The following is a 26922-nucleotide window of genomic DNA, read 5'->3' on the forward strand; positions in this document are numbered from 1 at the left end:
CCCACTAAACGGAGTGAGGGGCAGCCGGGAGGCCTGGCCAGTGCCTGCCTTGGAAGAGGGGAAGCTATGGTGATGCTACCTTTTGTTCTCTGCCATCATCGCTGCCATCTCTGACTTGGGGTGTGGCTGTGACTGTCCCCTCAAGGCAAGCTGAGGGTCTGGGTCCACCAAGTCCCTCCTCAGCCTCCTTGACTACAGCTGCTCACGGCATTTCTGTCTGCAGGCAACAGTATGATATGCCTCAAGAGTGGCGAAACGAAGGCACCCCTGGCACCTTCCAGAGGACGGCCATCTGGGAAGGTACCTCTAGTTAAGGGCAAGGGGATGAGCAGAGCTGGAGGGTGAAGAAAGACAGGGCGGTGCCTGTGCCTGTGGGGGTGATGTGGGGTCCTGCCCCCCTTCACGGTGGCTGTGGCTGACAGCCCGTTCCCCCCGCTGCAGCCCCGGACCCAAACACCACCCCTGCTGTGTGCAAGGGTGCAGAAGTGGTTGAGAACCAGATCCTGCCCCTAGAGACCAACTCAGTGAGGGCATCCAATGCACACTCAGCTAAGCAGGGTGATAGGGCCATTCACAGGGCAGAGGGAGCAGAGGGGAGAACCTGACCCAGCCTGGCTGGGGATGGGGGATCAGATAAGCCCCGAGGTGAGACTAATTCTTGAGCAGGTGGGTAAGCAGGTGCGCTTCCTCCTTCAACAGAGGGGGAGCCCAGTAAGCAGGGAGGCCTTATCCCAGTGAGGATGAGGGAAAGGGCACCCCAGGCAGGGGGACTGCATGAGAAACCCTGCAGTTGGGAAAGAGCTTGCTTTTGGTGGGGAAGGGAAGGCAGGTCAACCTCACAAAGAGTGAGGGATGTAAGGTTGGCAGGGCTTCAGGAATGGGGTGGGGGGTTGAGGGGCTTTGGCGCCCCCCCCCCCTTTGTTTTTTTGAGACGGAGTCTCGCTCTTTGGCCCTGGCTGGAGTACAGTGGCACGATCTTGGTTCACTGCAACCTCTGTCTCCCAGGTTCAAGCGATTCTCCTGCCCTCAGCCTCCCTAGTAGCTGGGATTACAGGCATGCCACCACGCCCGGCTAATTTTTGTATTTTTAGTAGAGATGGTAGAAACAGGGTTTCATCATGTTGGCGAGGCTGGTCTCGAACTCCGGACCTTAGGTGATCCACCTGCCTTGGCCTCCAAAGTGCTAGGATTACAGGCGTGAACTACCATGCCCGGCCACATTTTGAATTTTTTTTACTCAAAAGGCCATTCTGGAAGCACTAAAGCAGGGAGACCAGGTGGAGGAAGTAAGGCTGAGGGGCGGGGGAGGAAGAGGAGACACAGCCTGGTGGAGGTGAGGCTGAGGGGGTGGTGGAGGTGAGGTTGAGAGGGTGGGTGAGGGAGAGGGAGTGAGGGAGGATTTCCAGGATTGTCTGAGCTGACCCTTGGGCCCCGATGGATGGGTGAGAAGCAGCCGGTGGGGCACACTGAGTTGGGGGGCTGGTGCGTGCTGAGGGGAAGGCTGCAAGGCTGGTGCCTGTCTGAAGCTCCGGGAGGGGTCTGCAGCCTGAACCACGGACTGGAATAGAGATTTGTCCATTCGTCGGGGAGAATGCAGAGTGAGAAGTGAGGAGGGTGAAAGTGGAACCCCCGCCCCGGGGAGCCACCACAGACGGACAGGTAGGGCATGAGGACCCCGACCTCGAAGGAGGCAGGAAAAGAGGGGTCAGAGGTGCGGGGAGAGTCCCGGAGTCAAGAGTGTGAGTGGTTCTGTGGGACCAGGAAGTAAGTGATCGCTGTGCTCCGGGAGGATGCTGGAAGCAGATTCCAAGCGCAGCTCTTTTGCTTGCTATGGCTACCGTTGCTATGAGGGAGTGCGGCCCTGCTGACCCAGAGCCAGCCCTGCCTCCCGCTCCACTCTGACCTCATCCCTGAGTCCAGGGCTGCACGCCCGCTCCTCTGTGGCCCGGGCTACCACACCGTGCATGTGAGGGAGTTCTGCTCCGCTCCCTCCTGTTCCAGGGTCCAGGGGGCGGCTCCCCAGGCAGGCTAGGCACTTACCCGCTGCCCAGTGATGCAGGGGCGGAGGGGTGGTCGGCAGTGGGAAAGGGTGTAGGGTAGATGCGGCGCTGACTCTTTTGCTGGAAGAAACCCCCACTGCCCCGGAGTCCTCCCCCCACCCCACCCCCCACCAAGGCTCCCATCACTCAGCACCGCCTCTCCCTACAGACCAGAATCTGAGGGAGAGCGGATTCGGCCTCGAGAACGCCTACAACAACTTCCGGCCCACCCTGGAGACTGTTGACTCAGGCACAGAGGTGACTCAGCTGCGAGCTGCCCCCACCCTCTGAGGCTGCTCCACTTCCTCTGGGGTTCCCTCCCTCCCCCTGGGACTCCCTCCCTCCCCCTGGGACTCCCCTCCTCCCCCTGGGACTCCCTCCTCCTCCTGGGGATGCCCCCTACCCCCAGGGCTCCCTCCTCCCCCTGGGGCGCCCGGTTTCCAGGGTCTGCCCCTTGGCCTCACCTCTTCTCTCCCGCCCCCCAGCTCCACATCCAGAGGCCGGAGATGGTAGCATCTGCTGTATGAGCCAGTGGGGGCCTCCCACCCTCATCTATCTCTGGACAGGAGAGCGGCACACACAGAGCCCACCACAGACCGCAGTCCCCCGGGGTTGGTCAAGAGGAGACTGAAGTCGGGCCCTGAAGCTGGTCCTGATCTGAGCTGACAGACTTGGCCAGTCCCGGGCCTGTGCTCCTGCTGGGGGCTATGAGGCCTTCCAACTAGGAGCCCCCAGACTCCCAGAAGCCTCAGCACCCCTGTCTCCTCCTGGGTGACTCCCCACTCTGGAATTTCCCTACCAATAAAAGCAAATCTTAAAGCTCAGAATGTGAAGTGAGAGGTTTCCTTCCCCTCCTTCTGCAGTGGGGCTCAGGTGGGGGGTCAGAGTCCTCCCAGGACTGGCTGCTGAATCTGTCATGGAACGAACGCTCTGGGCCCCTTCCTGTGTCCTGGCAGGGAGCCCCCTCCTCTGCTCCAGTCAGGACAGCGCTAGGCCTGCCTCTGCTGAGGTCCCTGTGGCAGAAAAGCCTAAGGTCAGGTTCTGGGGACAGGAGAGGACCTCAGGTTCAACCCCAGTTGGCCAGGGAGTGAGCACTTGGCTCTGTTGGGCTTGCACAGGGCAGGGTCACTCCAGATGGCCCTGGGAGCCGTGCTTACCTCGGAACCCACAGACCAGACCCAACAACTCCCTGGCCCAGGCATGGCCATGTCTTCAGGGCATACTTATAGGACAATAAGAAGGGTTATTTTATTTATTTATTTTTTCTGAGACAGAGTCTTGCTCTGTCGCCCAGGCTGGAGTACGGTGGCATGATCTTGGCTCACTGCAACCTCTGTCTCCCAGGTTCAAGCGATTCTCCTGCCTCAGCCTTCTGAGTAGCTGGGATTACAGGTGCCTGCCACCATGTCTGGCTGATTTTTGTATTTTTAGTAGAGACAGGGTTTCATCATGTTGGCCAGGCTGATCTGAAACTCCTGATCTCAAGTGATCTGCCCTTGTCAGCCTCCCAAACTGCTGGGATTACAGGTGTGAGCCACCATACCCGGCCAATAAGAAGGGTTAGAAAAGAGACAAAGGGGGTGTCCCTGCTAGAGGTTAGGGTCAAATGCAGGCGGTTCCCTCCTTTCCCAGCTCAGGCCCGGCCCCTCTTGCCCATCTCCCACCACCCATGGTGGGGGGGTCTCATCAGTTCCCCCCTGGCTCCTGCAGGCCCCCTGGGCTGCCCCTCTATTGGGGTGATAAAGCTGATAACCCTCATGCCTATGAGCTGCTGGGCCAGGGAGAGGCACCCCCTCCCTCTGCCCTTTGGCCTGAAACAGGCCCTGCGCCCCAAGTCATGAGGGAAGCTTCCAGACTGACTCAGGCTCAGGCTGGCCCCTGGTCCCCAGTGTCTCAGGGACCAAAGGTCTCTGGCACCCATTTATTTATGAGTTTCTTTCTCTGAGGCTCATTTTGCCAGCTCCTCCTGGGGTAACGGGTAAGTCAGACGTGCTCGGAGCTCCGATGCCGAGGCCAGGGACCATGGCGCTGTGTCTGCTGACCTTGGTCCTCCCGCTCCTGTCCCCACAAGCTGCTGCAGAGCATGGTGAGTGACCCCCACGCCCTGCTGCCCATGAGGCCCCCATCCCAGGGGCCAGCCTGCTCTGTCTGCCCATCCCCGAGAGAGGGCTGCCTCCAAGGCACCAATGGGGGGGGCCCTCTGCCTGGAGCTCAGCCCTGTGCCCACCCCTTGGACTTCTCTTCTCTCCCCAGCAAGCTTTGGCGGGAAGAGCCAGGGCATTGGAGCCTTGTCCAGTTGAGGGTCTCTGAGCTTTAGTTTCCCCTTCTGAGCCTCAGACTCCCCTCCAGAAAATAAGAATAATAACACCTGCTTTTCAGGGCTGCTGCTAGGACTGACAACAGCCACCCCCAGGCATGATCCCTGGCACAAGACTGATGCTCAACCCATGTTAGGGTCTGTCCTTACCCAGTGAATGTTCCCGCTAACTCCCTGTCACCTCCCACACCAGCACACCCTGCTGTGTGCCCCGGGGAATGTTTCCGGGATAAACACACGGGCACAAAATGGGGTTTCAGGAGCCCCAGATTCTAATCCTGCCATGAACCAGCTATGCACCCTGGGGCTGCTCAGTTCATCTCCCGTCTCAGTATCCCCAAAAGACAAGGCATTAGGACCTCTGAGGATCATTCCAGCTCAGCTGCTTTGGGCTTCTTGGTCATGGGGACCCAGGGACTCAGGGCAGGAGGGATAACTGTGGTTCCAGTTGGACCCTCCTGAAGTGTCCTCTGCCCCTCACCAGCCCCCAGAGAAGGGTGCAGGGGAACCAAGACAGAAACTGGACCCATAGACCTCAGGGTCCCTGCCCCTTGAGATGTCACCCTGTGGCGATGTCACCCAGACCTGCCAGCCCATTCGTCATAATGAAAACACCTCCTTCCTTGCACTTGCTGTGCCTCCCAGACCCTTGGTGATGTGTCTCTAATAACAGCATCTTAGCCATGATCTTTTGTTTCCCTCCCAACCCTCCTCCCTGCTCGGTTTCCTTTTCTTTCTTTCTTTGTTTTTTTTTTTTGAGACGGGGCCTCACTCTGTCACCCGGGCAGGAGTGCTGTAGCGCGATGTTGGCTCACTGCAGCCTCCACCTCCCAGGTTCAAGCGATTCTCCTGCTTCAGGCTCTTGAGTAGCTGGGATTACAGCCACGCGCCACCATGCCCAGCTAATTTTTGTATATTTTTAGTAGAGACAGGGTTTCACCATGTTAACCAGGCTGGTCTCAAACTCCTGACCTCTGGTGGTCCTCCCACCTTGGGCTCCCAAAGTGCTGGGATTAGAGGGGTGAGCCACCGCTCCCGGCCCCCTCCTTTCTTTCTCTCTGCTCCTCCCTTCCCTCTTCCTGGGTTCTTCTAGCCCCTTCCTTCCCCCTCTCTTCTCTTCTTCTCCCCACCTCTCCTTGGCCCCCTCCTGGCCTCTCCCAACTTTCTGCATGTTATCACTGGTTTCATCCCTAGCCTCAGTCTCCTCCTCTGTAGAATGTGACCTTTCAGACCCTGTTCCTGCTTTCCAGGATTCTGTGGCTCCTCCGTCTCTGCGACTGGCATTGGCTGTCCTCTGGGGCCCTGGCCAGCTTTGAGCAGCCACTGACCCTTTCCATGTCCCCTCTCCAGGGACTCATAGCCCCACCCCCACTCAAGTCATGGGGCTGGGGATACCAGGGCAGGGCGTGGGTCTAGAGAGAGAGCTGCAGTGACCTCAGCCTGGTCCTTCCCAGCAGACACACCCTCTCACCCTGCAGATCACCTGGTTATATTGCATGTCAACAAAACACAACGTCCTGTCTGTTGGCCCAGCCCTGCCCTGCTGTCACAGATGCCCTCTCACCCCCACACCCAGCATGAGGGCCACCAAGGCCTGAGTGCTCAGTCACCTGTCCATGGCAGGTATCCCTCTGTCCTCCCCGCATCCCTGTCTAGGGCTCTTTCCCCATCTAACACTTCCATCACCATCCCATTCTTGTCCCCGAGAGATTCTTTTCTTTCTTTCTTTCCTTTTTTTTTTTTTTTTTGAGACAGAGTCTCAGTCTCTGTCTCAAAAACTCAGTCTGAGTCTCAGTCTCTGTCTCAGTCTCAGTCAAATACTCAGTCTGAGTCTCAGTCTTTGTCTCAGCCACCCAGGCTGGAGTGCAGTGGCATGATCTCAGCTCACTGCAACCTCCACCTCCCGGGTTCAAGCAATTCTCCTGCCTCAGCCTCCCGAGTAGCTGGGATTACGGGTACACGCTACCACACCCAGCTAATTTTTGTATTTTTAGTAGAGACAGGGTTTCACCATGTTGGCCAGGGTGGTCTTGAACTCGGAATCTCAGGTGATCCACCTGCCTCGGCTTCCCAAAGTGCTGGGATTACAGGCATGAGCCACTGCGCCCGGTACCCTCCTGAGAGATTCTAAGGAAACTTCAAATGTCTACCTCAGTTCCCTACTCCCATCAACAAGGCTCCCCTCCCAGGCCTGGTGCGGTGGCTCATGCCTATAATCCCAGGCCTATTGGGAGACCAAGGTGGAAGGATCACTTGAGCCTAGGAGTTTGAGACCGTCCTGGGCAACATAGCAAGACCCCATCTCCACAACAAAGTAGCTGGGCATGGTGGTGCATGCCTGTGTCCCACCTACCTGGAAGGCTGAGGTGGGAGGACTTCTTGAGCCTGGGAGGTCGAGGCTGCTGTGAGCTGTGATTGCACTACTGCACTCCAGCCTGGATGACAGAGTGAGACTCTGTCTCCAAAAAAACCAAAAACACCCACCTCCTCCAGGGAGCCTTCCAGGAATCTGCACTAACTCTCCTTGCCTCAAACCCACCCCTGCAACCACAGGCGACCAGAAAAAACTGTATTTGTTGCTCCCTGGGGCTGTCATTATAAAGTACTGCAATCTTGGTGCCTTAGGACAACAGAAATGGATTGCCTCGCTGTCCTGGAGGCCGGAAATCTAAAACCGAGGCGTCACAGGGCCATGCTCCCTCTGAAGTTGCCAGGGGAGGGTCTGTCCCAGGCCTCTCTCCTGGCTGCGGGTGGTTGGTGGCAATCTCTGGCCTTCCTGGGCTGGTAGATGCATCGCCTCCATTTTTTTTTTGAGATGGAGTCTTGCTCTGTTGCCCAGGCTGGAGTGCAGTGGCCGGATCTCAGCTCACTGCAAGCTCCGCCTCCCAGGTTTACGCCATTCTCCTGCCTCAGCCTCCTCAGTAGCTGGGACTACAGGCGCCCGCCACGTTGCCTGGCTAGTTTTGTATTTTTTAGTAGAGACGGGGTTTCACTGTGTTAGCCAGGATGGTATCGATCTCCTGACCTCGTGATCCGCCCATCTCGGCCTCCCAAAGTGCTGGGATTACAGGCTTGAGCCACTGTGCCCGGCCCGCCTCCATCTTCACCTCATCTTGCTGTAGGTGTATCTGTCTTTGTGTTGGGTTGGGACCCATGCTAGTGACCTCAGTTTAACTCGATCCCCTGCAAAGACCCTATCTCCAAATAAGGCCACCTTCTGGAGCACTGGGGTTTAGGGTTTCAATTCAGCTGACAGCAGAAAGGAATGAGGGGAGACCCTGCCAGGGTGGGCCGTGGGGAGCAGACCTTTCAAAATTAAAAATATATATATTTTTGGTTTTTATTTTTTTTTTAAGACAGGTCTCACTCTGTCCCAGGCTGGAGTGCAGTGACACTATCTCGGCTCATTGCAACCTCCGCCTCCCAGGTTCAAATGATTCTCCTGCCTCAGCCTCCCGAGTAACTGGGATTACAGGTGCCCACCGCCACGCCTGGCTAATTTTTGTATTTTTAGTAGAGATGGGTGTTTCGCCATGTTGGCCAGGCTGGTCTCAAACTGCTGATCTCAAGTGATTTGTCTGCCTTGGCTTCCCAAAGTGCGGGGATTACAGACATGAGCCACTGCGCCCGGCTGATACAGTGACTTGTTTTCTTTTGGTTAGGTACCCAGTAGTGGGATTGCGGGATCAAACGGCAGATGTACTTTGAGTTCTTTGAGAAATCTCCATACTGTTTTCTATAGAGGTTGTGCTGATTTACTTCCTGCCAGCAATGTATTAGCGTTCCCTTTTCACCACATCCATGCCAACATCTATTTGGTTTTTTTTTGGTTTTTTTTTTTTTGGCTTTTTAATAATGGTCATATGGTCATTGTGACTGGGATATATTCTGTATCTCATTGTGGTTTCAATTTGCATTTCCTTAGTGATTAGTGATGTTGAGCATTTTTTCATATGTTTGGTGGTCATTTGTAGATCTTCTTTTGAGAAGTGTCTGTTCATGTCCTTTGCCCACTTTTTGATGGGAGGGAGCTGGTCTTTTTTTAAAAAAAAAGAAATTGCTGACCAGGAACAGTGATTCACGCCTGCAGTCCCAGCACTTTGGAAGGCCGAGGCGGGTGGATCACTTGAGGTCAGGAGTTCAAGATCAGCCTGACCAACTTGGCAAAACCCCGTCTCTACTAAAAATGGAAAAATTAGCTGGGCATGGTGTGACAAGCCTGTAATATCAACCCCTCAGGAGGCTGAGACATGACAATCACTTGAACCTGGGAGGCAGAGGTTGCAGTGAGCAGAGATGGTCACTGCATTCCAGCCTGGGCAACAGAGTGAGACTCTGTCTCTATCTCAAAAAAAAAAAAAAAAAGAAAGAAAAAAGAAAAAGAAGAAGAAAAAAGAAATTGCTATTAGCTGGAAAAAACAGCAAGGGAGGAAACCAGTGAGGAGAAGGCAGGGGTGTGTGACCCCAGCTGCTTCTGCCTCCTTCTCTTCCACCCGATCCTCCCACCTCCCATGGCCCTCCAGTGGGGAGGCCACCAGCACCCCACCTGAGCACTGCACTCCAGTCTGGGTGACAGACGGAGACCACGTCTCTAAAAAAAGAGAAAAAATTAATGGGGTTGGGGAGAACAGAGCCAACATGAAAACAATTAGAGGACCAGGCGTGGGTGGCTCATGCCTGGAATCCCAGCATTTTGGGAGGCTGAGGTGGGAGGATCGCTTGAGCCCAGAAGTTTGAGACCAGCCTGGGCAACACAGGGAGACTTCTATCTCTACAAAAAAAATTTAAAAATTAGGCAATGTGGTGTGCGTCTGTGGTCCCAGCTACTTGGGAGGCTGAGGTAGGAGGATCACTTGAGGCCAGGAGGTAGAAGCTGCAATAAGCCATGTTTGCACCACTACACTCCAGCCTGGGCAACAGAGGGAGACCCCATCTCAAGAAAAAAAAAAAAAAAAAAAAAAAAAGAGGCTGGGCATGGTGGCTCACACCTGTAATCCCAGCACTTTGGGAGGCTGAGGCAGGCAGATCACTTGAGGCCAGGAGTTCAAGACCAGCCTGGCTAACATGGTGAAAGCCCGTCTCTACAAAAAATATAGGCCAGGTGCAGTGACTCATGCCAGTAATCCCAGCACTTTGGGAGGCCAAGGCAGGCGGATCATGTGAGGTCAGGAGACCAGCCTGGCCAACATGGTGAAACCCCGTATCTCCTAAAAGTACAAAAAATTTAGCCAGGTATGGTTGTGTGTGCCTGTAATCTCAGCTACTCGGGAGGCTGAGGCAGGAGAATCACTTGAACCTGGGAGGTGGAGGTTGCGGCAAGCCAAGATCATGCCACTGCGCTCCAGCCTGGGTGACAGAGCAAGACTCTCTGTCCAAAACAAAAACTAGCTGGGCATGGTGACGCATATCTGTAGTCCCAGCTACTTGGGAGACTGAAGTCGAAGGATTGCTTGAACCCAGGAGGCGGAGATTGCAGTGAGCCACGATCGCACCACTGCACTCCAGCCCGACTAACACTAAGACCTTGTCTCAAAAAAACAAAGAAAGAAAAAATAAAAATAAAAGAAAGCAGTTATGGAGGAGCCCACACAGTGGATATTACGGAACTGAGTGTTTGCTGTGCGTGGGCCTCACCCCAATAACACTGTCCAAGGCCCAGTCCCTTCTCTCTCCTTATCTCCTATACTCACCCCTGCAAAGTCTTCTTACTTCCCTCTCACTAAACCCTCTTCCCACCTCTTAGGGTCAGTGGGTCAGAGCCTACTGAGCACAGTGGAGTGAAGATGGTCACGGGGAGCCCTTGGCCTCCTATATCTGCCTGGATTTACCTGCAGGGGCTAGGCCCAGGCAGGGACAGGAGTGTACTGTTTCCAGGAAGTTCTGCTGTGGGCCTGGGCCGATGGCCTGGCTTTGCCATAAGGAGGGCTGGCTATGGGAGCCGTGAGGCCTCGTTGGCCTTGGTCACTCGGCCTTGCCTGTCCATCCCTAGCACACTCTGTCTTAGGTAGCCGACCCCGGCCACCAGCACCCCACAGACTAAGCGACTTCATGCCGCTTATAGTGCTGAGATAATGGGGGTGAGACCTCTCAGCTGGTTCTAGACGAAACCGATTACATAATTTTAGGGCCCAGAGCAAAATGGGCATGCAAGGCCCTTTGTTCAAAGACTGCTTGTGGTTTTTAAGAGCTATGACCTCTCTCTGTTGCCCAGGCTGGAGTGCAGTGGCGCCATCATAGCTCACTGCAGCCTTGAACTCCTGGGCTCAAGTGGTCTTCCCCACTCAGCCTCTCGATTAGCTGGGACTAGAGGTATGCACCACCACACCTGGTTAATTTTTTTTTTTAATAGCGGTAGTATCTCGCCATGTTGCCTAGGCTGATCTCAAACTGTAGCCTCAAGTGATCCACCTACCTCAGCCTCTTGAGCAGCTGGGACTACAGGCGCGCACCACCACGCCCAGCTAGTTTTTTTGATTTTGGGGAAAGACAAGGTCTTGCTATGTTTCCGAGACTGGTCTGAAACTCATAGCCTCAAGCAGCTCTCCCCTCTTGGCTTCCCAAAGTGCTGAGATTACAGGTGTGAGCTAGCACGCCCAGCCTATTTTATTTTTTCATTATTGAAAGATAATATGCCAGACACAGTGGCTCATGTCTGTAATTCCAGCATTTGGGGAGGCTGAGGCAGGAGGATCACTTTGGACCCAGAGCTTGAGACCATCTGGGCAATGTAGCAAGACCCCATCTTGCTACATTAAAAGTAATAAAAAGAAATCATATTATATTAAATTACATTAATTTGCAAGATCCCAGTGGGATGAAAGGTAGTAAGTGAGGTTGGGGATGGGTCACCTAGGGTCGATGCCCAGCCCTAATTTTTATATTTTATATTTCTTATAGAGATGAGCTTTCTCTCTATTGCTAAGGCTAGTCTCGGACTCCTGATCTCAAGTGATCCACTGCCCCTCGGTCCCCTGAAGGGCTGGGATTACAAGCATGAACCACCATGCCTGGCCAATCTATTTATTCTCGAGTGAGCTTTTCTAGTTTGTGTCTTCCAGAGAATTTGTTCATTTCATCTAAGTTGTCAAATTTATTGGCATAAAGTTGTTTACAGATCTCCATTTTAATATCTGTAGAATCTGAGTACCCTGGTAGTTTTCTTCATGTTTCTTGTGTTTGGGGATTTTGAACTTTTTGGAGCTGTTGGCTTATAGTTTTTATCAAGTTTGAAAAGTTGGGGCCATTGTTTCTTCACATATTTTTTAGTTACCCCTTTTTCTCCTTGCCTTTACGTACTCGTATATATTAGGCTGCTTAATATATCAGTGAGTGTTGTTCCAACACTCACTGATAATCTGTAAAAGAGAAATTTTTTTTTTTTTTTTAGACAGGGTTTCATTCCATTGCCTGGGCTGGAGTGCAGTGATGCAATCTCAGCTCACTGCAACCTCCACCTCTCAGGCTCAAGCAGTTCTCCTGCCTCAGCCTCTCAAGTAGCTGGTACTACAGGTGCACGCCACCATGCCCAGCAAATTTTTGTACTTTTTGTTGAGATGGAGGCTTCATGATGTTGCCCAGGCTGGTCTCGAAATCCTGGGCTCAAGTGATCTGCCTGTCTGGGCTTCCCAAAGTGCTGGGATTACAGGCGTGAGCCACTGCACCCCACCCTTAAATTATTTTTTTTTAATTTTTTTTTTTTTTTTTGAGATGGAGTCTTGTTCTGTCACCCAGGCTGGAGTGCAGTGGCATGATCTCAGCTCACTGCAAACTCCACCTCCCGGTTCAAGTGATTATTCTGCCTCAGCCTCCTGAGTAGCTGGGACTACAGGTGTATGCCATCAAGCCCGGCTAATTTTTGTATTTTTAGTAGAGACAGGGTTTCACCATATTTGCCAGACTGGTCTCGAACTCCTGACCTTGTGATCTGCCCATCTTGGCCTCCCAAAGTGCTGGGATTACAGGCAAGAGCCACCACGCCCGGCTCATTTTTTCTTTACATCTTTCAATGTGGATAGTTTCTATTGCCATCCCTTCACATCATTATTCATTTTCTTCTTCAATGTCTAATCTGTCCTTAATCCCATCTGGTGTATTTTTTTTATCTCTAGAAGTTCTGTTTGTTTATATACACATTTTTTCCATGTTTTTATTGAATTATTGCACATACAGAACACAGTTATAGAAACTATTTTGGACTGGATGTGGTGGCTCATACCTGTAATGCCAGCACTTTGGGAGGCTGAGGCAGGAGGATCCCTTGAGGCCCAGAGTTTAAGACCAACTTGGGCAGCATAGTGAGACCCATGTCTCTAAAAAAAAAAAACTTTTAAATAATTGGCTAGGCACGGTGGCTCACGCCTGCAATCCCAGCATTTTGGGAGGCCAAGGCGGGTGGATTACCTGAGGTCAGGAGTTTGAGACGAGCCTGGCCAACATGGTGAAACCCCGTCTCTACTAAAAATACAAAAATTAGCCGGGTAGTGGCGCGTGCATGTAATCCCAGCTACTCGAGAGGCTGAGGCAGGAGAATTGCTTGAGCCTGGGAGACAGAGGTTGCAGTGAGCCGAGATCGTGCCACTGCACTCCAGCCTGGCTAACAGAGCGAGACTCTGTCTCAAATAATAATAATAATAAATAAAAGAAAAACGGAATGCAAAAATTCCCAGCACCAAACAAGGCGACATTCACAACATCTGACATGAATCATTCTTGTCTTTTTAAAATAATTTTTCTAGCTAAGAATATGTGACTGTACATTTTATTTTCTATTGAAGGACTTCAGTTGTCTGATTCATAAATTAAACTTCATTAAATTCATAAATTAAACTTCCCGATTACTTAAGAAATTCCATAAATCTAATAAATTAAATGTACATTTTTTAAAACTTCCCCACACGTAGATGGTTCTACGAGTCTAATTAAATGTTTACATGTGTTGAATCTTAAATTCTTTTAAATGTTTTAACAGTTTACAACCTTATAAGATTCTAATGGAAAATCACAAATCTAAATCAACCACTCACTTATATATTTCAAATTGCGATTACAATGTGGGCATTTATTTTATTTTATTTTTTTTTTTTGAGTCTTGCGCTGTCACCCAGGCTGGAGTACAGTGGTGTGATCTCGGCTCACTGCAACCTCTGACTCCCAGGTTCAAGTGATTCTTATGCCTCAGCCTCCCAAGCAGTTGGCACTATAGGCGCACATGCCACCATGCCCTAATTTTTGTGTTTTTAGTAGAGGCAGGGTTTTGCCATATTGGCTAGGCTGGTCTCGAACTCCTGACCTTGTGATCCGCCTGCCTCAGCTTCCCAAAGTGTTGGGATTACAGGCATGAGCCACCATGCCCAGTCTGTTAGCATGATATTCTAACAGGTCATATTCTCTCTTTTAAAAAATATCTATTTATTTGTTTATTTATTTATTTATTTTAGAGACAAGGTCTCACTCTGTCACCCAGGCTGGAGTGCAGTGGTGCCATCATAGCTCATTATAAACATGATCTCCTGGGCTTAAATGATCCTCCCACCTCAGCCTCCCGAGTAGCTGGGACTACAGGCGCGTGCCACCATCCCCAGCTAATTTTTATAAAATTTTGTAGAGACAGGGTCTCACTCTGTCAACTAGGCTGGAGTGCGGTGGTGCAATCATAGCTCACTGTAGCCTTGACCTCCTGGGCTCAAGCGATCCACTCCCCTCAGCCTCCCAAAGTGCTGGAACTACGGGCACATGCCACCTGCACAATTTGACATTGCTGGACCTCTCCCAGCCTGGGGAGCAAACCCCCTGCCCCATCTTCTTGCTTTACTTTCTGGGTCAGGATCCTCATGGCTGATTTTGAACTGAAATCAGCAAGCTGGTTCAGGGACCAGGGACTTTCCAGGGCAGGGAGTAGAGACTCAGAGGCTTCAAGAGAATGAAGGAGGATCGTGACTCTGGGAAACTAACTTCCCTTTGTCTCTTTCAGACCTCAGTGCGAACAGGGCTGTGTGGGATGGAGGAGGGTGCATCTCCCAAGGGGACCTTTGGGACCCTCAGTGCCAGCAGCTGTCTCAGAGCTTTGAGAAAGGTAAGGCAACGGACTCCAAGATCTGGGAAGATGGCTTACCTGCAAAAGGGCTAGAGCGACCCCTGCCAGGCTGGTGAAGCTGCCACATTTTAGTGTGTGATGGCTTGTGATCTGGGGCCAGGAATTATGGGCAGGCATGGAATCACCCAAGCAGGGACTGTGGAAGAAAGGGGGTGCAGGTTGAGTTCAATTCCTAACAGTGTAGAAGGGAGGGCAGGAGAGACTAAAACACTGGAGAAACTGATTCCACTTCATCCTGAAAATGAATAATGACATCACTCATCTGAACACATTTTCAGTAAAAAGCCCAACTGAAACAATCACTCCTGACATAGAGAACCCGAAGAAACTCCTAAAGAAAACATCATTGTATCTTAAACAGGTTCTGTGGCGAACATCACCATAGGCACAACACCTACAAACTTCGTGGAGCAAGGAATATCTTTGAGAGACAGCGCCAACCCTGAGATGACCTTGATTGAGTACAGTGTGGATTCAGACACTTCTGGTGTCTCCAGTGACAGGAGGACACGAACACAAATCATAAAAACTTCGGAATCTACCAGTGATGCCACTACACCTTTCCCCGGTTCTACTGAAGACACTTCATCTCCTAAAACGCCCGAAGGCACCAACATGTGCATGTCAACACTGACTGAAGAAAGCACTTCATCAACAACGGATTTGGTCAGCACTGCACCTCAGAGCAGTTCAGAGGCGAGCACGTCTTTAACACCTGTGGTTGATACGAGCACACCTCTGACCACTTCTGTTCAGGCCAGTTCATGTCCTACTATTCCTGAAAGCACCACCATGCCCAAATCAACTGACAGTGAAGGAAGTACTCCATTATCAATTGTGCCTGTCAGCACCACGCCTGTGGCCACTTCTGAGGCTAGTACCCTTTCAACAACTCCTGTTGACACCAGCACACCTGTGAGCATTTCTACTGAAGCAAGTTCTTCTCCTACAAGTGCTGAAAGTTCCAGCATGCCAACCTCAACTCCTAGTGACGGAAGCACTCAATTAACAATTATGCCTGTCAGCACCACGCTGGTGGCCAGTTCTGAGGCTAGCACCCTTTCGACAAATCCTCTTGACACCAGCACACCTGGGAACACTTTCACTGAAGCCAGTTCATCTCCTACAGCTGCTGACGGTACCAGCATGCCAACCTCAACTCCTAGTGAAGAAAGCACTCCATTAACAAGTCTGGTGGTCAGCAACACGCCGGTTGCCAGTTCTGAGGCTGGCGCCCTTTCAACAATTCCTGTTGATACCAGCACACCAGTGACCACTTCTAGTGAAGCTCGTTCACCTCATACAACTGCTGAAAGCAGCGGGATACCAATCTCAACTCCTAGTGAAGAGAGCATCCCATTAACAAGTATGACAGTGGGCACCACGCTGGTGGCCAGTTCCGTAGCTCACACACTTTCAACAACTCCTATGGACAGCAGCACCCCTGTGACCACCTCCACCGAAGCCAGTTCACCTCGTACAACTGTTGAAAGTAGCAGCATACCAATCTCAACTCCTAGTGAAGGAAGCACTCCATTAACAAGTATGACAGTGGGCACCACGCAGGTGGCCAGTTCTGAGGCTAGCACCCTTTCAACAACTCCTGTTCACACCAGCACACCTGTGACCACTTCAACTGAAGCCGGTTCATCTCCTACAACTGCTGAAGGTACCAGCATGCCAACCTCAACTGCTAGTCAAGGAAGCACTCCATTAACAAGTATACCTGTCAGTACCACACTGCTGGCCAGTTCTGAGGTTGGCACTTTTGCAACCACTCCTGTTGACTTCAACACTCCTGTGACCACTTCTACTGAAGCCACTTCATCTGCTACAACTGGCGAAGGTACCAGCATGTCAACCTCATCTCCTAGTGAAGGAAGCACTCCAGTAACAAGTATGCCTGTCAGCACCACACTGCTGGTCAATTCTGAGGCTAGCACCCTTTCAACAAGTCCTATTGACACCAGCACACCTGTGACCACTTCAACTGAATCCAATTCTTCCCCTACAACTGCTGAAGTTACCAGCATACCAACCTCAACTCCTAGGCAAGGAAGCACTCCATTGACAAGTATACCTGTCAGCACCAGTCTGGCATCCAGTTTTGAGGCTAGCACCCTTTCAACAACTCCTGTTGACACCAGCACACCTGTCACTACTTCCTCTGAAGCCAGTTCATCTCCTGCAACTGCTGGAGGTACCAGCATGCCAATCTCACCTACCAGTGAAGGAAACACTCCATTGACAGCTGTGCCTTTCGGTACCACGCCGGTGGCCAGTTCTCGGCCTAGCACCCTTTCTACATCTCCTGTTAACACCATCAAACCTGTGACCACTTTTACTGAAGCTAATTCATCTCCTACAAGTGCTGAAGGTACCATCATGTCAACCTCAACTCCTAGTGGAGAAAGCACTGGATTAACAAGTATTACTGTCAACCCCACGCCAGTGACCATTTCTGAGGCTAGCACCCCTTCAACAACTCCTTTTGGCTCCAAAACTCTTGTTACCACTTCTACTCAAGCCAGTTCATCTCCAGCAACTCTTCACTTCACCACTATTCTTAAGTCTACTCCAAGTGAAGGAAGCACTTCATTAACAACTATGCCCCTCAGCAGCACATATGTGACCAGTTCTGACGCTAGCACACTTTCCACACCTTCTGTTGACACCAGCACACCTGTGACTACTTCTACTCAGGCTAGTTCAACTAATACAACTCCTGAAGTTATCACCATGCCAATATCAACTCCTAGTGAAGGAAGCACTCCATTAACAATTATGCCTGTCAGCAACATATCGGTGACCATTTCTATTCCTAGCACACCTTCAACACCTCCTGTTGACACCAGCACACCTCTGACTACTTCTATCCAAGTCAGTTCATCTCCTACAACTCCTGAAAGTACCAGTATGCCAATCTCGACTCCTAGTGAAGGAAGCACTCCATTAACAACTATTCCTGTCAGCACCACATGTGTGACCAGTTCTGCGGGCAGCATGCTTTCAGCACCTTCTGTTGGAACCAGCACACCTGTGACCACTACTACCCAAGTCAGTTCATCTCTTACAACTCCTGAAGGTACCAGGATGCCAATATCGACTCCTAGTGAAGGAAGCACTCCATTAACAACTATTTCTGTTAGCACCACACGTGTGACCAGTTCTGCGGGCAGCATGCTTTCAACACCTTCTGTTGACACCAGCACACCTGTGACCACTTCTATCCAAGTCAGTTCATCTGCTACAACTACTGAAGGTACCAGTATTCCAACCTCGACTCCTAGTGAAGGAAACACTCCATTAACAACTATTCCTGTCAGTACCACCCGTGTGACCAGTTCTGAGGGCAGCACCCGTTCAACACTTTCTGTAGACACCAGCACACCTGTCACCACTTCTACCCGCGTCAGTTCATCTCCTACCACTCCTGAAGTCACCACCATGCCGATCTCAACTTCTAGTGTTGGAAGCACTCCATTAACAACTATTTCTGTCAGCACCACACGTGTGACTAGTTCTGCGGGCAGCACCCTTTCAACACCTTCTGTTGACACCAACACATCTGTGACCACTTCTACCCAAGTCAGTTCATCTCCTACAACTCCTGAAGTCACCACCATGCCAATCTCTACACCTAGTGAAGGAAGCACTCCATTAACAACTATTCCTGTCAGCACCACACGTGTGGCCAGTTATGAGGGCAGCACCCTTTCAACACCTTCTGTTGACACCAGCACACCTGTGAGCACTTCTATCCAAGTCAGTTCATCTGCTACAACTCCTGAAGGTACCAGTATTCCAACCTCGACTCCTAGTGAAGGAACCACTCCATTAACAACTATTCCTGTCAACACCACACCTGTGACTAGTTCTGCAGGCAACATGCTTTCAACACCTTCGATTGACACCAGCACATCTATGACCACTTCTACCCAAGTCAGTTCATCTCCTACAACTCCTGAAGTCACCACCATGCCAATCTCTACTCCTAGTGACAGAAGCACTCCATTAACAACTATTCCTCTCAGCACCACACGTGTGACCAGTTCTGAGGGCAGTACCCTTTCAACACCTTCTGTTGACACCAGCACACCTGTGACCACTTCTATCCAAGTCAGTTCATCTGCTACAACTCCTGAAGGTACCAGTATTCCAACCTCGACTCCTGGTGAAGGAAGCACTCCATTAACAACTATTCCTGTCAACACCACACCTGTGACTAGTTCTGCAGGCAACATGCTTTCAACACCTTCGATTGACACCACCACATCTGTGACCACTTTTACCCAAGTCAGTTCATCTCCTACAACTCCTGAAGTCACCACCATGCCAATCTCTACTCCTAGTGACAGAAGCACTCCATTAACAACTATTCCTCTCAGCACCACACATGTGACCAGTTCTGAGGGCAGTACCCTTTCAACACCTTCTGTTGACACCAGCACACCTGTGACCACTTCTATCCAAGTCAATGAATCTCCTACGACTCCTGAAGTCACCACCATGCCAATCTCTACTCCTAGTGAAGGAAGCACTCCATTAACCACTAGTCCTGTCAGCACCACACGTGTGACCAGGTCTCAGGCTAGCACCCATTCAACACCTTCTGTTGACACCAGCACACCGGTGACCACTTCCACCCAAGTCAGTTCATCTCCTACCACTCCTGAAGTCACCACCATGCCAATCTCAACTCCTAGTGAAGGAAGCACTCCATTAACAACTATTCCTGTCAGCACCACACATGTGACCAGTTCTGAGGGCAGCACCCTTTCAATACCTTCTATTGACACCAGCACACCTGTGACCACTTCTACCCAAGTCAGTTCATCTCCTACAACTCCTGAAGATACCAGTATGCCAATCTCGACTCCTGGTGAAGGAAGCACTCCATTAACAATTTTGCCTGTCAGCAACACATCGGAGACCATTTCTGATCCTAGCACACCTTCAACACCTCCTGTTGACACCAGCACACCTGTGACCACTTCTACCCACGTCAGTTCATCTCCTACAACTCCTGAAGTCACCACCATGCCAATCTCGACTCCTAGTGAAGGAAGCACTCCATTAACAACTATTCCTGTCAGCACCACACCTGTGACCGGTTCTGAGGGCAGCACCCTTTCAACAGTTTCTGTTGACACCACCACACCTGCGACCACTTCTACTCACGTCAGTTCATCTCCTACAACTCCTGAAGTCACCACCATGCCAATCTCGACTCCTAGTGAAGGAAGCACTCCATTAACAACTATTCCTGTCAGCACCACACGTGTGACCAGTTCTGAGGGCAGCACCCTTTCAACACTTTCTGTTGACACCACCACACCTGCGACCACTTCTACCCACATCAGTTCATCACCTACAACTCCTGAAATCACCACCATGCCAATCTCTACACCTAGTGAAGGAAGCACTCCATTAACCACTATTCCTGTCAGCACCACACATGTGACCAGTTCTGAGGGCAGCACCCTTTCAACACCTTCTGTTGACACCAGCACACCTATGACCACTTCTACCCAAGTCAGTTCATCTCCTACAACTCCTGAAGGTATGCCAATCTCGACTCCTGGTGAAGGAAGCACTCCATTAACAATTTTGCCTGTCAGCACCACATCGGTGACCCTTTCTGATCCTAGCACACCTTCAACACCTCCTGTTGACACCAGCACACCTGTGACCACTTCTACCCACATCAGTTCATCACCTACAACTCCTGAAATCACCACCATGCCAATCCCTACTCCTAGTGAAGGAAGCACTCCATTAGCAACTATTCCTGTCAGCACTACTAGTCTGACCAGTTCTGAGGGTAGCAACATTTCAACACCTTCTGTTGACATGAGCACACCTGTGACCACTTCTACACCAGTCACTTCATCTCCTACCATTCCTGAAGTCACCACCATGCCAATCTCAACTCCTAGTGTACAAAGCACTCCATTAACAACTATTCCTGTCAGCACCACACATGTGACCAGTTCTGAGGGCAGCACCCTTTCAACACCTTCTGTTGACACCAGCACACCTGTGACCACTTCTATCCAAGTCAATGCATCTCCTACGACTCCTGAAGTCACCACCATGCCAATCTCTACTCCTAGTGACAAAAGCACTCCATTAACAACTATTTCTCTAAACACCACACGTGTGACCAGTTCTCAGGGCAGCACCCCTTCAACACCTTCTGTTGACACCAGCACACCTGTGACCACTTCTATCCAAGTCAATGCATCTCCTACGACTCCTGAAGTCACCACCATGCCAATCTCTACTCCTAGTGAAGGAAGCACTCCATTAACCACTAGTCCTCTGAGCACCACACGTGTGACCAGGTCTCAGGCTAGCACCCAATCAACACCTTCTGTTGACACCAGCACACCTGTGACCACTTTCACCCAAATCAGTTCATCTCCTACCACTCCTGAAGTCACCACCATGCCAATCTCGACTCCTAGTGAAGGAAGCACTCCATTAACAACTATTCCTGTCAGCACCACACATGTGACCAGTGCTGAGGGCAGCACCCTTTCAATACCTTCTGTTGACACCAGCACACCTGTGACCACTTCTACCCAAGTCAGTTCATCTCCTACAACTCCTGAAGATACCAGTATGCCAATCTTGACTCCTGGTGAAGGAAGCACTCCATTAACAATTTTGCCTGTCAGCACCACATCGGAAACCATTTCTGATCCTAGCACACCTTCAACACCTCCTGTTGACACCAGCACACCTGTGACCACTTCTACCCACGTCAGTTCATCTCCTACAACTCCTGAAATCACCACCATGCCAATCTCGACTCCTAGTAAAGGAAGCACTCAATTAACAACTATTCCTGTCAGCACCACACCTGTGACCGGTTCTGAGGGCAGCACCCTTTCAACAGTTTCTGTTGACACCACCACACCTGCGACCACTTCTACTCACGTCAGTTCATCTCCTACAACTCCTGAAGTCACCACCATGCCAATCTCTACACCTAGTGAAGAAAGCACTCCATTAACCACTATTTCTGTCAGCACCACACATGTGACCAGTTCTGAGGGCAGCACCCTTTCAACACCTTCTGTTGACACCAGCACACCTATGACCACTTCTACCCAAGTCAGTTCATCTCCTACAACTCCTGAAGGTATGCCAATCTCGACTCCTGGTGAAGGAAGCACTCCATTAACAATTTTGCCTGTCAGCACCATATCAGTGACCCTTTCTGATCCTAGCACACCTTCAACACCTCCTGTTGACACCAGCACACCTGTGACCACTTCTACCCATGTCAGTTCATCTGCTACAACTCCTGAAATCACCACCATGCCAATCCCCACTCCTAGTGAAGGAAGCACTCCATTAGCAACTATTCCTGTCAGCACTACTAGTCTGACCAGTTCTGAGGGTAGCACCATTTCAACACCTTCTGTTGACATCAGCACACCTGTGACCACTTCTACACCAGTCACTTCATCTCCTACCATTCCTGAAGTCACCACCATGCCAATCTCAACTCCTAGTGTACGAAGCACTCCATTAACAACTATTCCTGTCAGCACCACACATGTGACCAGTTCTGAGGGCAGCACCCTTTCAATGCCTTCTGTTGACACCAGCACACCTGTGACCACTTCTATCCAAGTCAGTTCATCTGCTACAACTCCTGAAGGTACCAGTATGGCAACCTCGACTCCTAGTGAAGGAAGCACTCCATTAACAACTATTCCTGTCAGCACCACACCTGTGACGAGTTCTGCGGACAGCATGCTTTCAACACCTTCAGTTTACACCAGCACATCTGTGACCACTTCTACCCAAGTCAGTTCATCTCCTACAACTCCTGAAGATACCAGTATGCCAATCTTGACTCCTAGTGAAGAAACCACTCCATTAACAATTTTGCCTGTCAGCACCACATCGGAGACCAATTCTGATCCTAGCACACCTTCAACACCTCCTGTTGACACCAGCACACCTGTGACCACTTCTTCCCACGTCAGTTCATCTGCTACAACTCCTGAAATCACCACCATGCCAATCCCTACACCTAGTGAAGGAAGCACTCCATTAGCAACTATTCCTGTCAGCACTACTAGTCTGACCAGTTCTGAGGGTAGCACCATTTCAACACCTTCAGTTGATATCAGCACAACTGTGACCACTTCTATCCAAGTCAGTTCATCTGCTACAACTCCTGAAGGTACCAGTATGGCAACCTCGACTCCTAGTGAAGGAAGCACTCCATTAACAACTATTCCTGTCAGCACCACACCTGTGACCGGTTCTGAGGGCAGCACCCTTTCAACAGTTTCTGTTGACACCACCACACCTGCGACCACTTCTACTCACGTCAGTTCATCTCCTACAACTCCTGAAGTCACCACCATACCAATCTCTACTCCTAGTGAAGGAAGCACTCCATTAACCACTAGTCCTGTCAGCACCACACGTGTGACCAGGTCTCAGGCTAGCACCCATTCAACACCTTCTGTTGACACCAGCACACCTGTGACCACTTCCACCCAAGTCAGTTCATCTCCTACCACTCCTGAAGTCACCACCATGCCAATCTCGACTCCTAGTGAAGGAAGCACTCCATTAACAACTATTCCTGTCAGCACCACACATGTGACCAGTTCTGAGGGCAGCACCCTTTCAATACCTTCTGTTGACACCAGCACACCTGTGACCACTTCTACCCAAGTCAGTTCATCTCCTACAACTCCTGAAGATACCAGTATGCCAATCTCGACTCCTGGTGAAGGAAGCACTCCATTAACAATTTTGCCTGTCAGCAACACATCGGAGACCATTTCTGATCCTAGCACACCTTCAACACCTCCTGTTGACACCAGCACACCTGTGACCACTTCTACTCACGTCAGTTCATCTCCTACAATTCCTGAAATCACCACCATGCCAATCTCGACTCCTAGTAAAGGAAGCACTCCATTAACAACTATTCCTGTCAGCACCACACCTGTGACCGGTTCTGAGGGCAGCACCCTTTCAACAGTTTCTGTTGACACCACCACACCTGCGACCACTTCTACTCACGTCAGTTCATCTCCTACAACTCCTGAAATCACCACCATGCCAATCTCGACTCCTAGTGAAGGAAGCACTCCATTAACAACTATTCCTGTCAGCACCACACATGTGACCAGTTCTGAGGGCAGCACCCTTTCAACACTTTCTGTTGACACCACCACACCTGCGACCACTTCTACCCACATCAGTTCATCACCTACAACTCCTGAAATCACCACCATGCCAATCTCTACACCTAGTGAAGAAAGCACTCCATTAACCACTATTTCTGTCAGCACCACACATGTGACCAGTTCTGAGGGCAGCACCCTTTCAACACCTTCTGTTGACACCAGCACACCTATGACCACTTCTACCCAAGTCAGTTCATCTCCTACAACTCCTGAAGGTATGCCAATCTCGACTCCTGGTGAAGGAAGCACTCCATTAACAATTTTGCCTGTCAGCACCACATCGGTGACCCTTTCTGATCCTAGCACACCTTCAACACCTCCTGTTGACACCAGCACACCTGTGACCACTTCTACCCACGTCAGTTCATCTACTACAACTCCTGAAATCACCACCATGCCAATCCCTACTCCTAGTGAAGGAAGCACTCCATTAGCAACTATTCCTGTCAGCACTACTAATCTGACCAGTTCTGAGGGTAGCACCATTTCAACACCTTCTGTTGACATCAGCACACCTGTGACCACTTCTACACGAGTCACTTCATCTCCTACCATTCCTGAAGTCACCACCATGCCAATCTCAACTCCTAGTGTACGAAGCACTCCATTAACAACTATTCCTGTCAGCACCACACATGTGACCAGTTCTGAAGGCAGCACCCTTTCAACACCTTCTGTTGACACCAGCACACCTGTGACCACTTCTACCCAAGTCAGTTCATCTGCTACAACTCCTGAAGGTACCAGTATGGCAACCTCGACTCCTAGTGAAGGAAGCACTCCATTAACAACTATTCCTGTCAGCACCACACCTGTGACGAGTTCTGCGGACAGCATGCTTTCAACACCTTCAGTTTACACCAGCACATCTGTGACAACTTCTACCCAAGTCAGTTCATCTCCTACAACTCCTGAAGTCACCAACATGCCAATCTCTACTCCTAGTGAAGGAAGCACTCCATTAACAACTATTCCTGTCAGCACTACACGTGTGACCAGTTCTCAGGGTAGCACCCTTTCAACACCTTCTGTTGAAACCAGTACACCTGTGACCACTTCTATCCAAATCAGTTCATCTCCTACAACTCCTGAAGGTACTCGTATGCCAATCTCGACTCCTAGTGAAGGAAGCACTCCATTAACAATTTTGCCTGTCAGCACCACATCGGTGACCCTTTCTGATCCTAGCACACCTTCAACACCTGCTGTTGACACCAGCACACCTATGACCACTTGTACAAGAGTCAGTTCATCTCCTACAACTCCTGAAGTCACCACCATGCCAATCTCTACTCCTAGTGTACGAAGCACTCCATTAACAACTATTCCTGTCAGCACCACACATGTGACCAGTTCTGAGGGCAGCACCCTTTCAACACCTTCTGTTGACACCAGCATACCTGTGACCACTTCTACCCAAATCAGTTCATCTACTACAACTCCTGAAGGTACCACTATGGCAACCTCGACTCCTAGTGAAGGAAGCACTCCATTAACAACTATTCCTGTCAGCACCACACGTGTGACCAGTTCTGCGGGCAGCATGCTTTCAACCCCTTCTGTTGACACCAGCACACCTGTGACCACTTCTACCCAAGTCAGTTCATCTCCTACCACTCCTGAAGTCACCACCATGCCAATCTTGACTCCTAGTGAAGGAAGCACTCCATTAACAACTATTCCTGTCAGCATCACACCTGTGACCAGTTCTGCGGATAGCATGCTTTCAACACCTTCAGTTTACACCAGCACATCTGTGACCACTTCTACCCAAGTCAGGTCATCTCCTACAACTCCTGAAGATACCAGTATGCCAAACTTGACTCCTAGTGAAGGAAGCACTCCATTAACAATTTTGCCTGTCAGCAGCACCTCAGAGACCATTTCTGATCCTAGCACACCTTCAACACCTCCTGTTGACACCAGCACACCTGTGACCACTTCTACCCACATCAGTTCATCTCCTACAACTCCTGAAGTCACCACCATGCCAATCTCCCCTGCTAGTGAAGGAAGCACTCCATTAACAACTATTCCTGTCAGCACCACACGTGTGACCAGTTCTGAGGGTAGCACCCTTTCAACACTTTCTGTTGACACCACCACACCTGCGACCACTTCTACCCACGTCAGTTCATCTCCTACAACTCCTGAAGTCATCACCATGCCAATCTCGACTCCTAGTGAAGGAAGCACTCCATTAACAACTATTCCTGTCAGCACCACACGTGTGACCAGTTCTGAGGGCAGCACCCTTTCAACACTTTCTGTTGACACCACCACACCTGCGACCACTTCTACCCACATCAGTTCATCACCTACAACTCCTGAAATCACCACCATGCCAATCTCTACACCTAGTGAAGGAAGCACTCCATTAACCACTATTCCTGTCAGCACCACACATGTGACCAGTTCTGAGGGCAGCACCCTTTCAACACCTTCTGTTGACACCAGTACACCTATGACCACTTCTACCCAAGTCAGTTCATCTCCTACAACTCCTGAAGGTACCAGTATGCCAATCTCGACTCCTACTGAAGGAAGCACTCCATTAACAATTTTGCCTGTCAGCACCACATCGGTGACCCTTTCTGATCCTAGCACACCTTCAACACCTCCTGTTGACACCAGCACACCTGTGACCACTTCTACCCACGTCAGTTCATCTGCTACAACTCCTGAAATCACCACCATGCCAATCCCTACTCCTAGTGAAGGAAGCACTCCATTAGCAACTATTCCTGTCAGCACTACTAGTCTGACCAGTTCTGAGGGTAGCACCATTTCAACACCTTCTGTTGACATCAGCACACCTGTGACCACTTCTACACGAGTCACTTCATCTCCTACCATTCCTGAAGTCACCACCATGCCAATCTCAACTCCTAGTGTACGAAGCACTCCATTAACAACTATTCCTGTCATCACCACACATGTGACCAGTTCTGAGGGCAGCACCCTTTCAACACCTTCTGTTGACACCAGCACACCTGTGACCACTTCTACCCAAGTCAGTTCATCTCCTACAACTCCTGAAGGTACCAGTATGGCAACCTCGACTCCTAGTGAAGGAAGCACTCCATTAACAACTATTCCTGTCAGCACCACACCTGTGACGAGTTCTGCGGACAGCATGCTTTCAACACCTTCAGTTTACACCAGCACATCTGTGACCACTTCTACCCAAGTCAGTTCATCTCCTACAACTCCTGAAGATACCAGTATGCCAATCTTGACTCC

The 26922-nt window shown here is 50.6% G+C and overlaps 2 protein-coding genes across 2 annotated transcripts in view; both read left to right on the top strand.

The window, feature by feature from the left end:
- MUC12 (mucin 12, cell surface associated) overlaps window positions 1-2863 on the top strand; it is a 47570-nt gene extending 44707 nt beyond the window's left edge. The window contains 3 exon segments of the mRNA XM_065540910.2: window positions 224-300; window positions 2209-2297; window positions 2525-2863. Coding sequence (XP_065396982.1) covers window positions 224-300; window positions 2209-2297; window positions 2525-2566 — 208 coding nt within the window. The 3' untranslated portion in view covers window positions 2567-2863.
- Window positions 2864-3987: 1124 nt separating this feature from the next.
- The window catches only part of MUC17 (mucin 17, cell surface associated), a 40845-nt gene continuing 17910 nt past the window's right edge, over window positions 3988-26922 (top strand). Inside the window, exons 1-11 of the mRNA XM_065541736.1 lie at window positions 3988-4125; window positions 14327-14428; window positions 14811-16826; window positions 17181-18275; window positions 18453-20012; window positions 20892-21599; window positions 21948-23894; window positions 24243-24773; window positions 24951-25385; window positions 25557-26259; window positions 26614-26806. Of these exons, the coding sequence (XP_065397808.1) occupies window positions 4044-4125; window positions 14327-14428; window positions 14811-16826; window positions 17181-18275; window positions 18453-20012; window positions 20892-21599; window positions 21948-23894; window positions 24243-24773; window positions 24951-25385; window positions 25557-26259; window positions 26614-26806 (9372 nt within the window). The 5' untranslated portion in view covers window positions 3988-4043. The remainder of the gene's footprint in view (window positions 4126-14326; window positions 14429-14810; window positions 16827-17180; window positions 18276-18452; window positions 20013-20891; window positions 21600-21947; window positions 23895-24242; window positions 24774-24950; window positions 25386-25556; window positions 26260-26613; window positions 26807-26922) is intronic.

This window comes from Macaca fascicularis, chromosome 3 (genome assembly GCF_037993035.2).
Source record: "Macaca fascicularis isolate 582-1 chromosome 3, T2T-MFA8v1.1".
Lineage (NCBI taxonomy): Eukaryota > Metazoa > Chordata > Mammalia > Primates > Cercopithecidae > Macaca > Macaca fascicularis.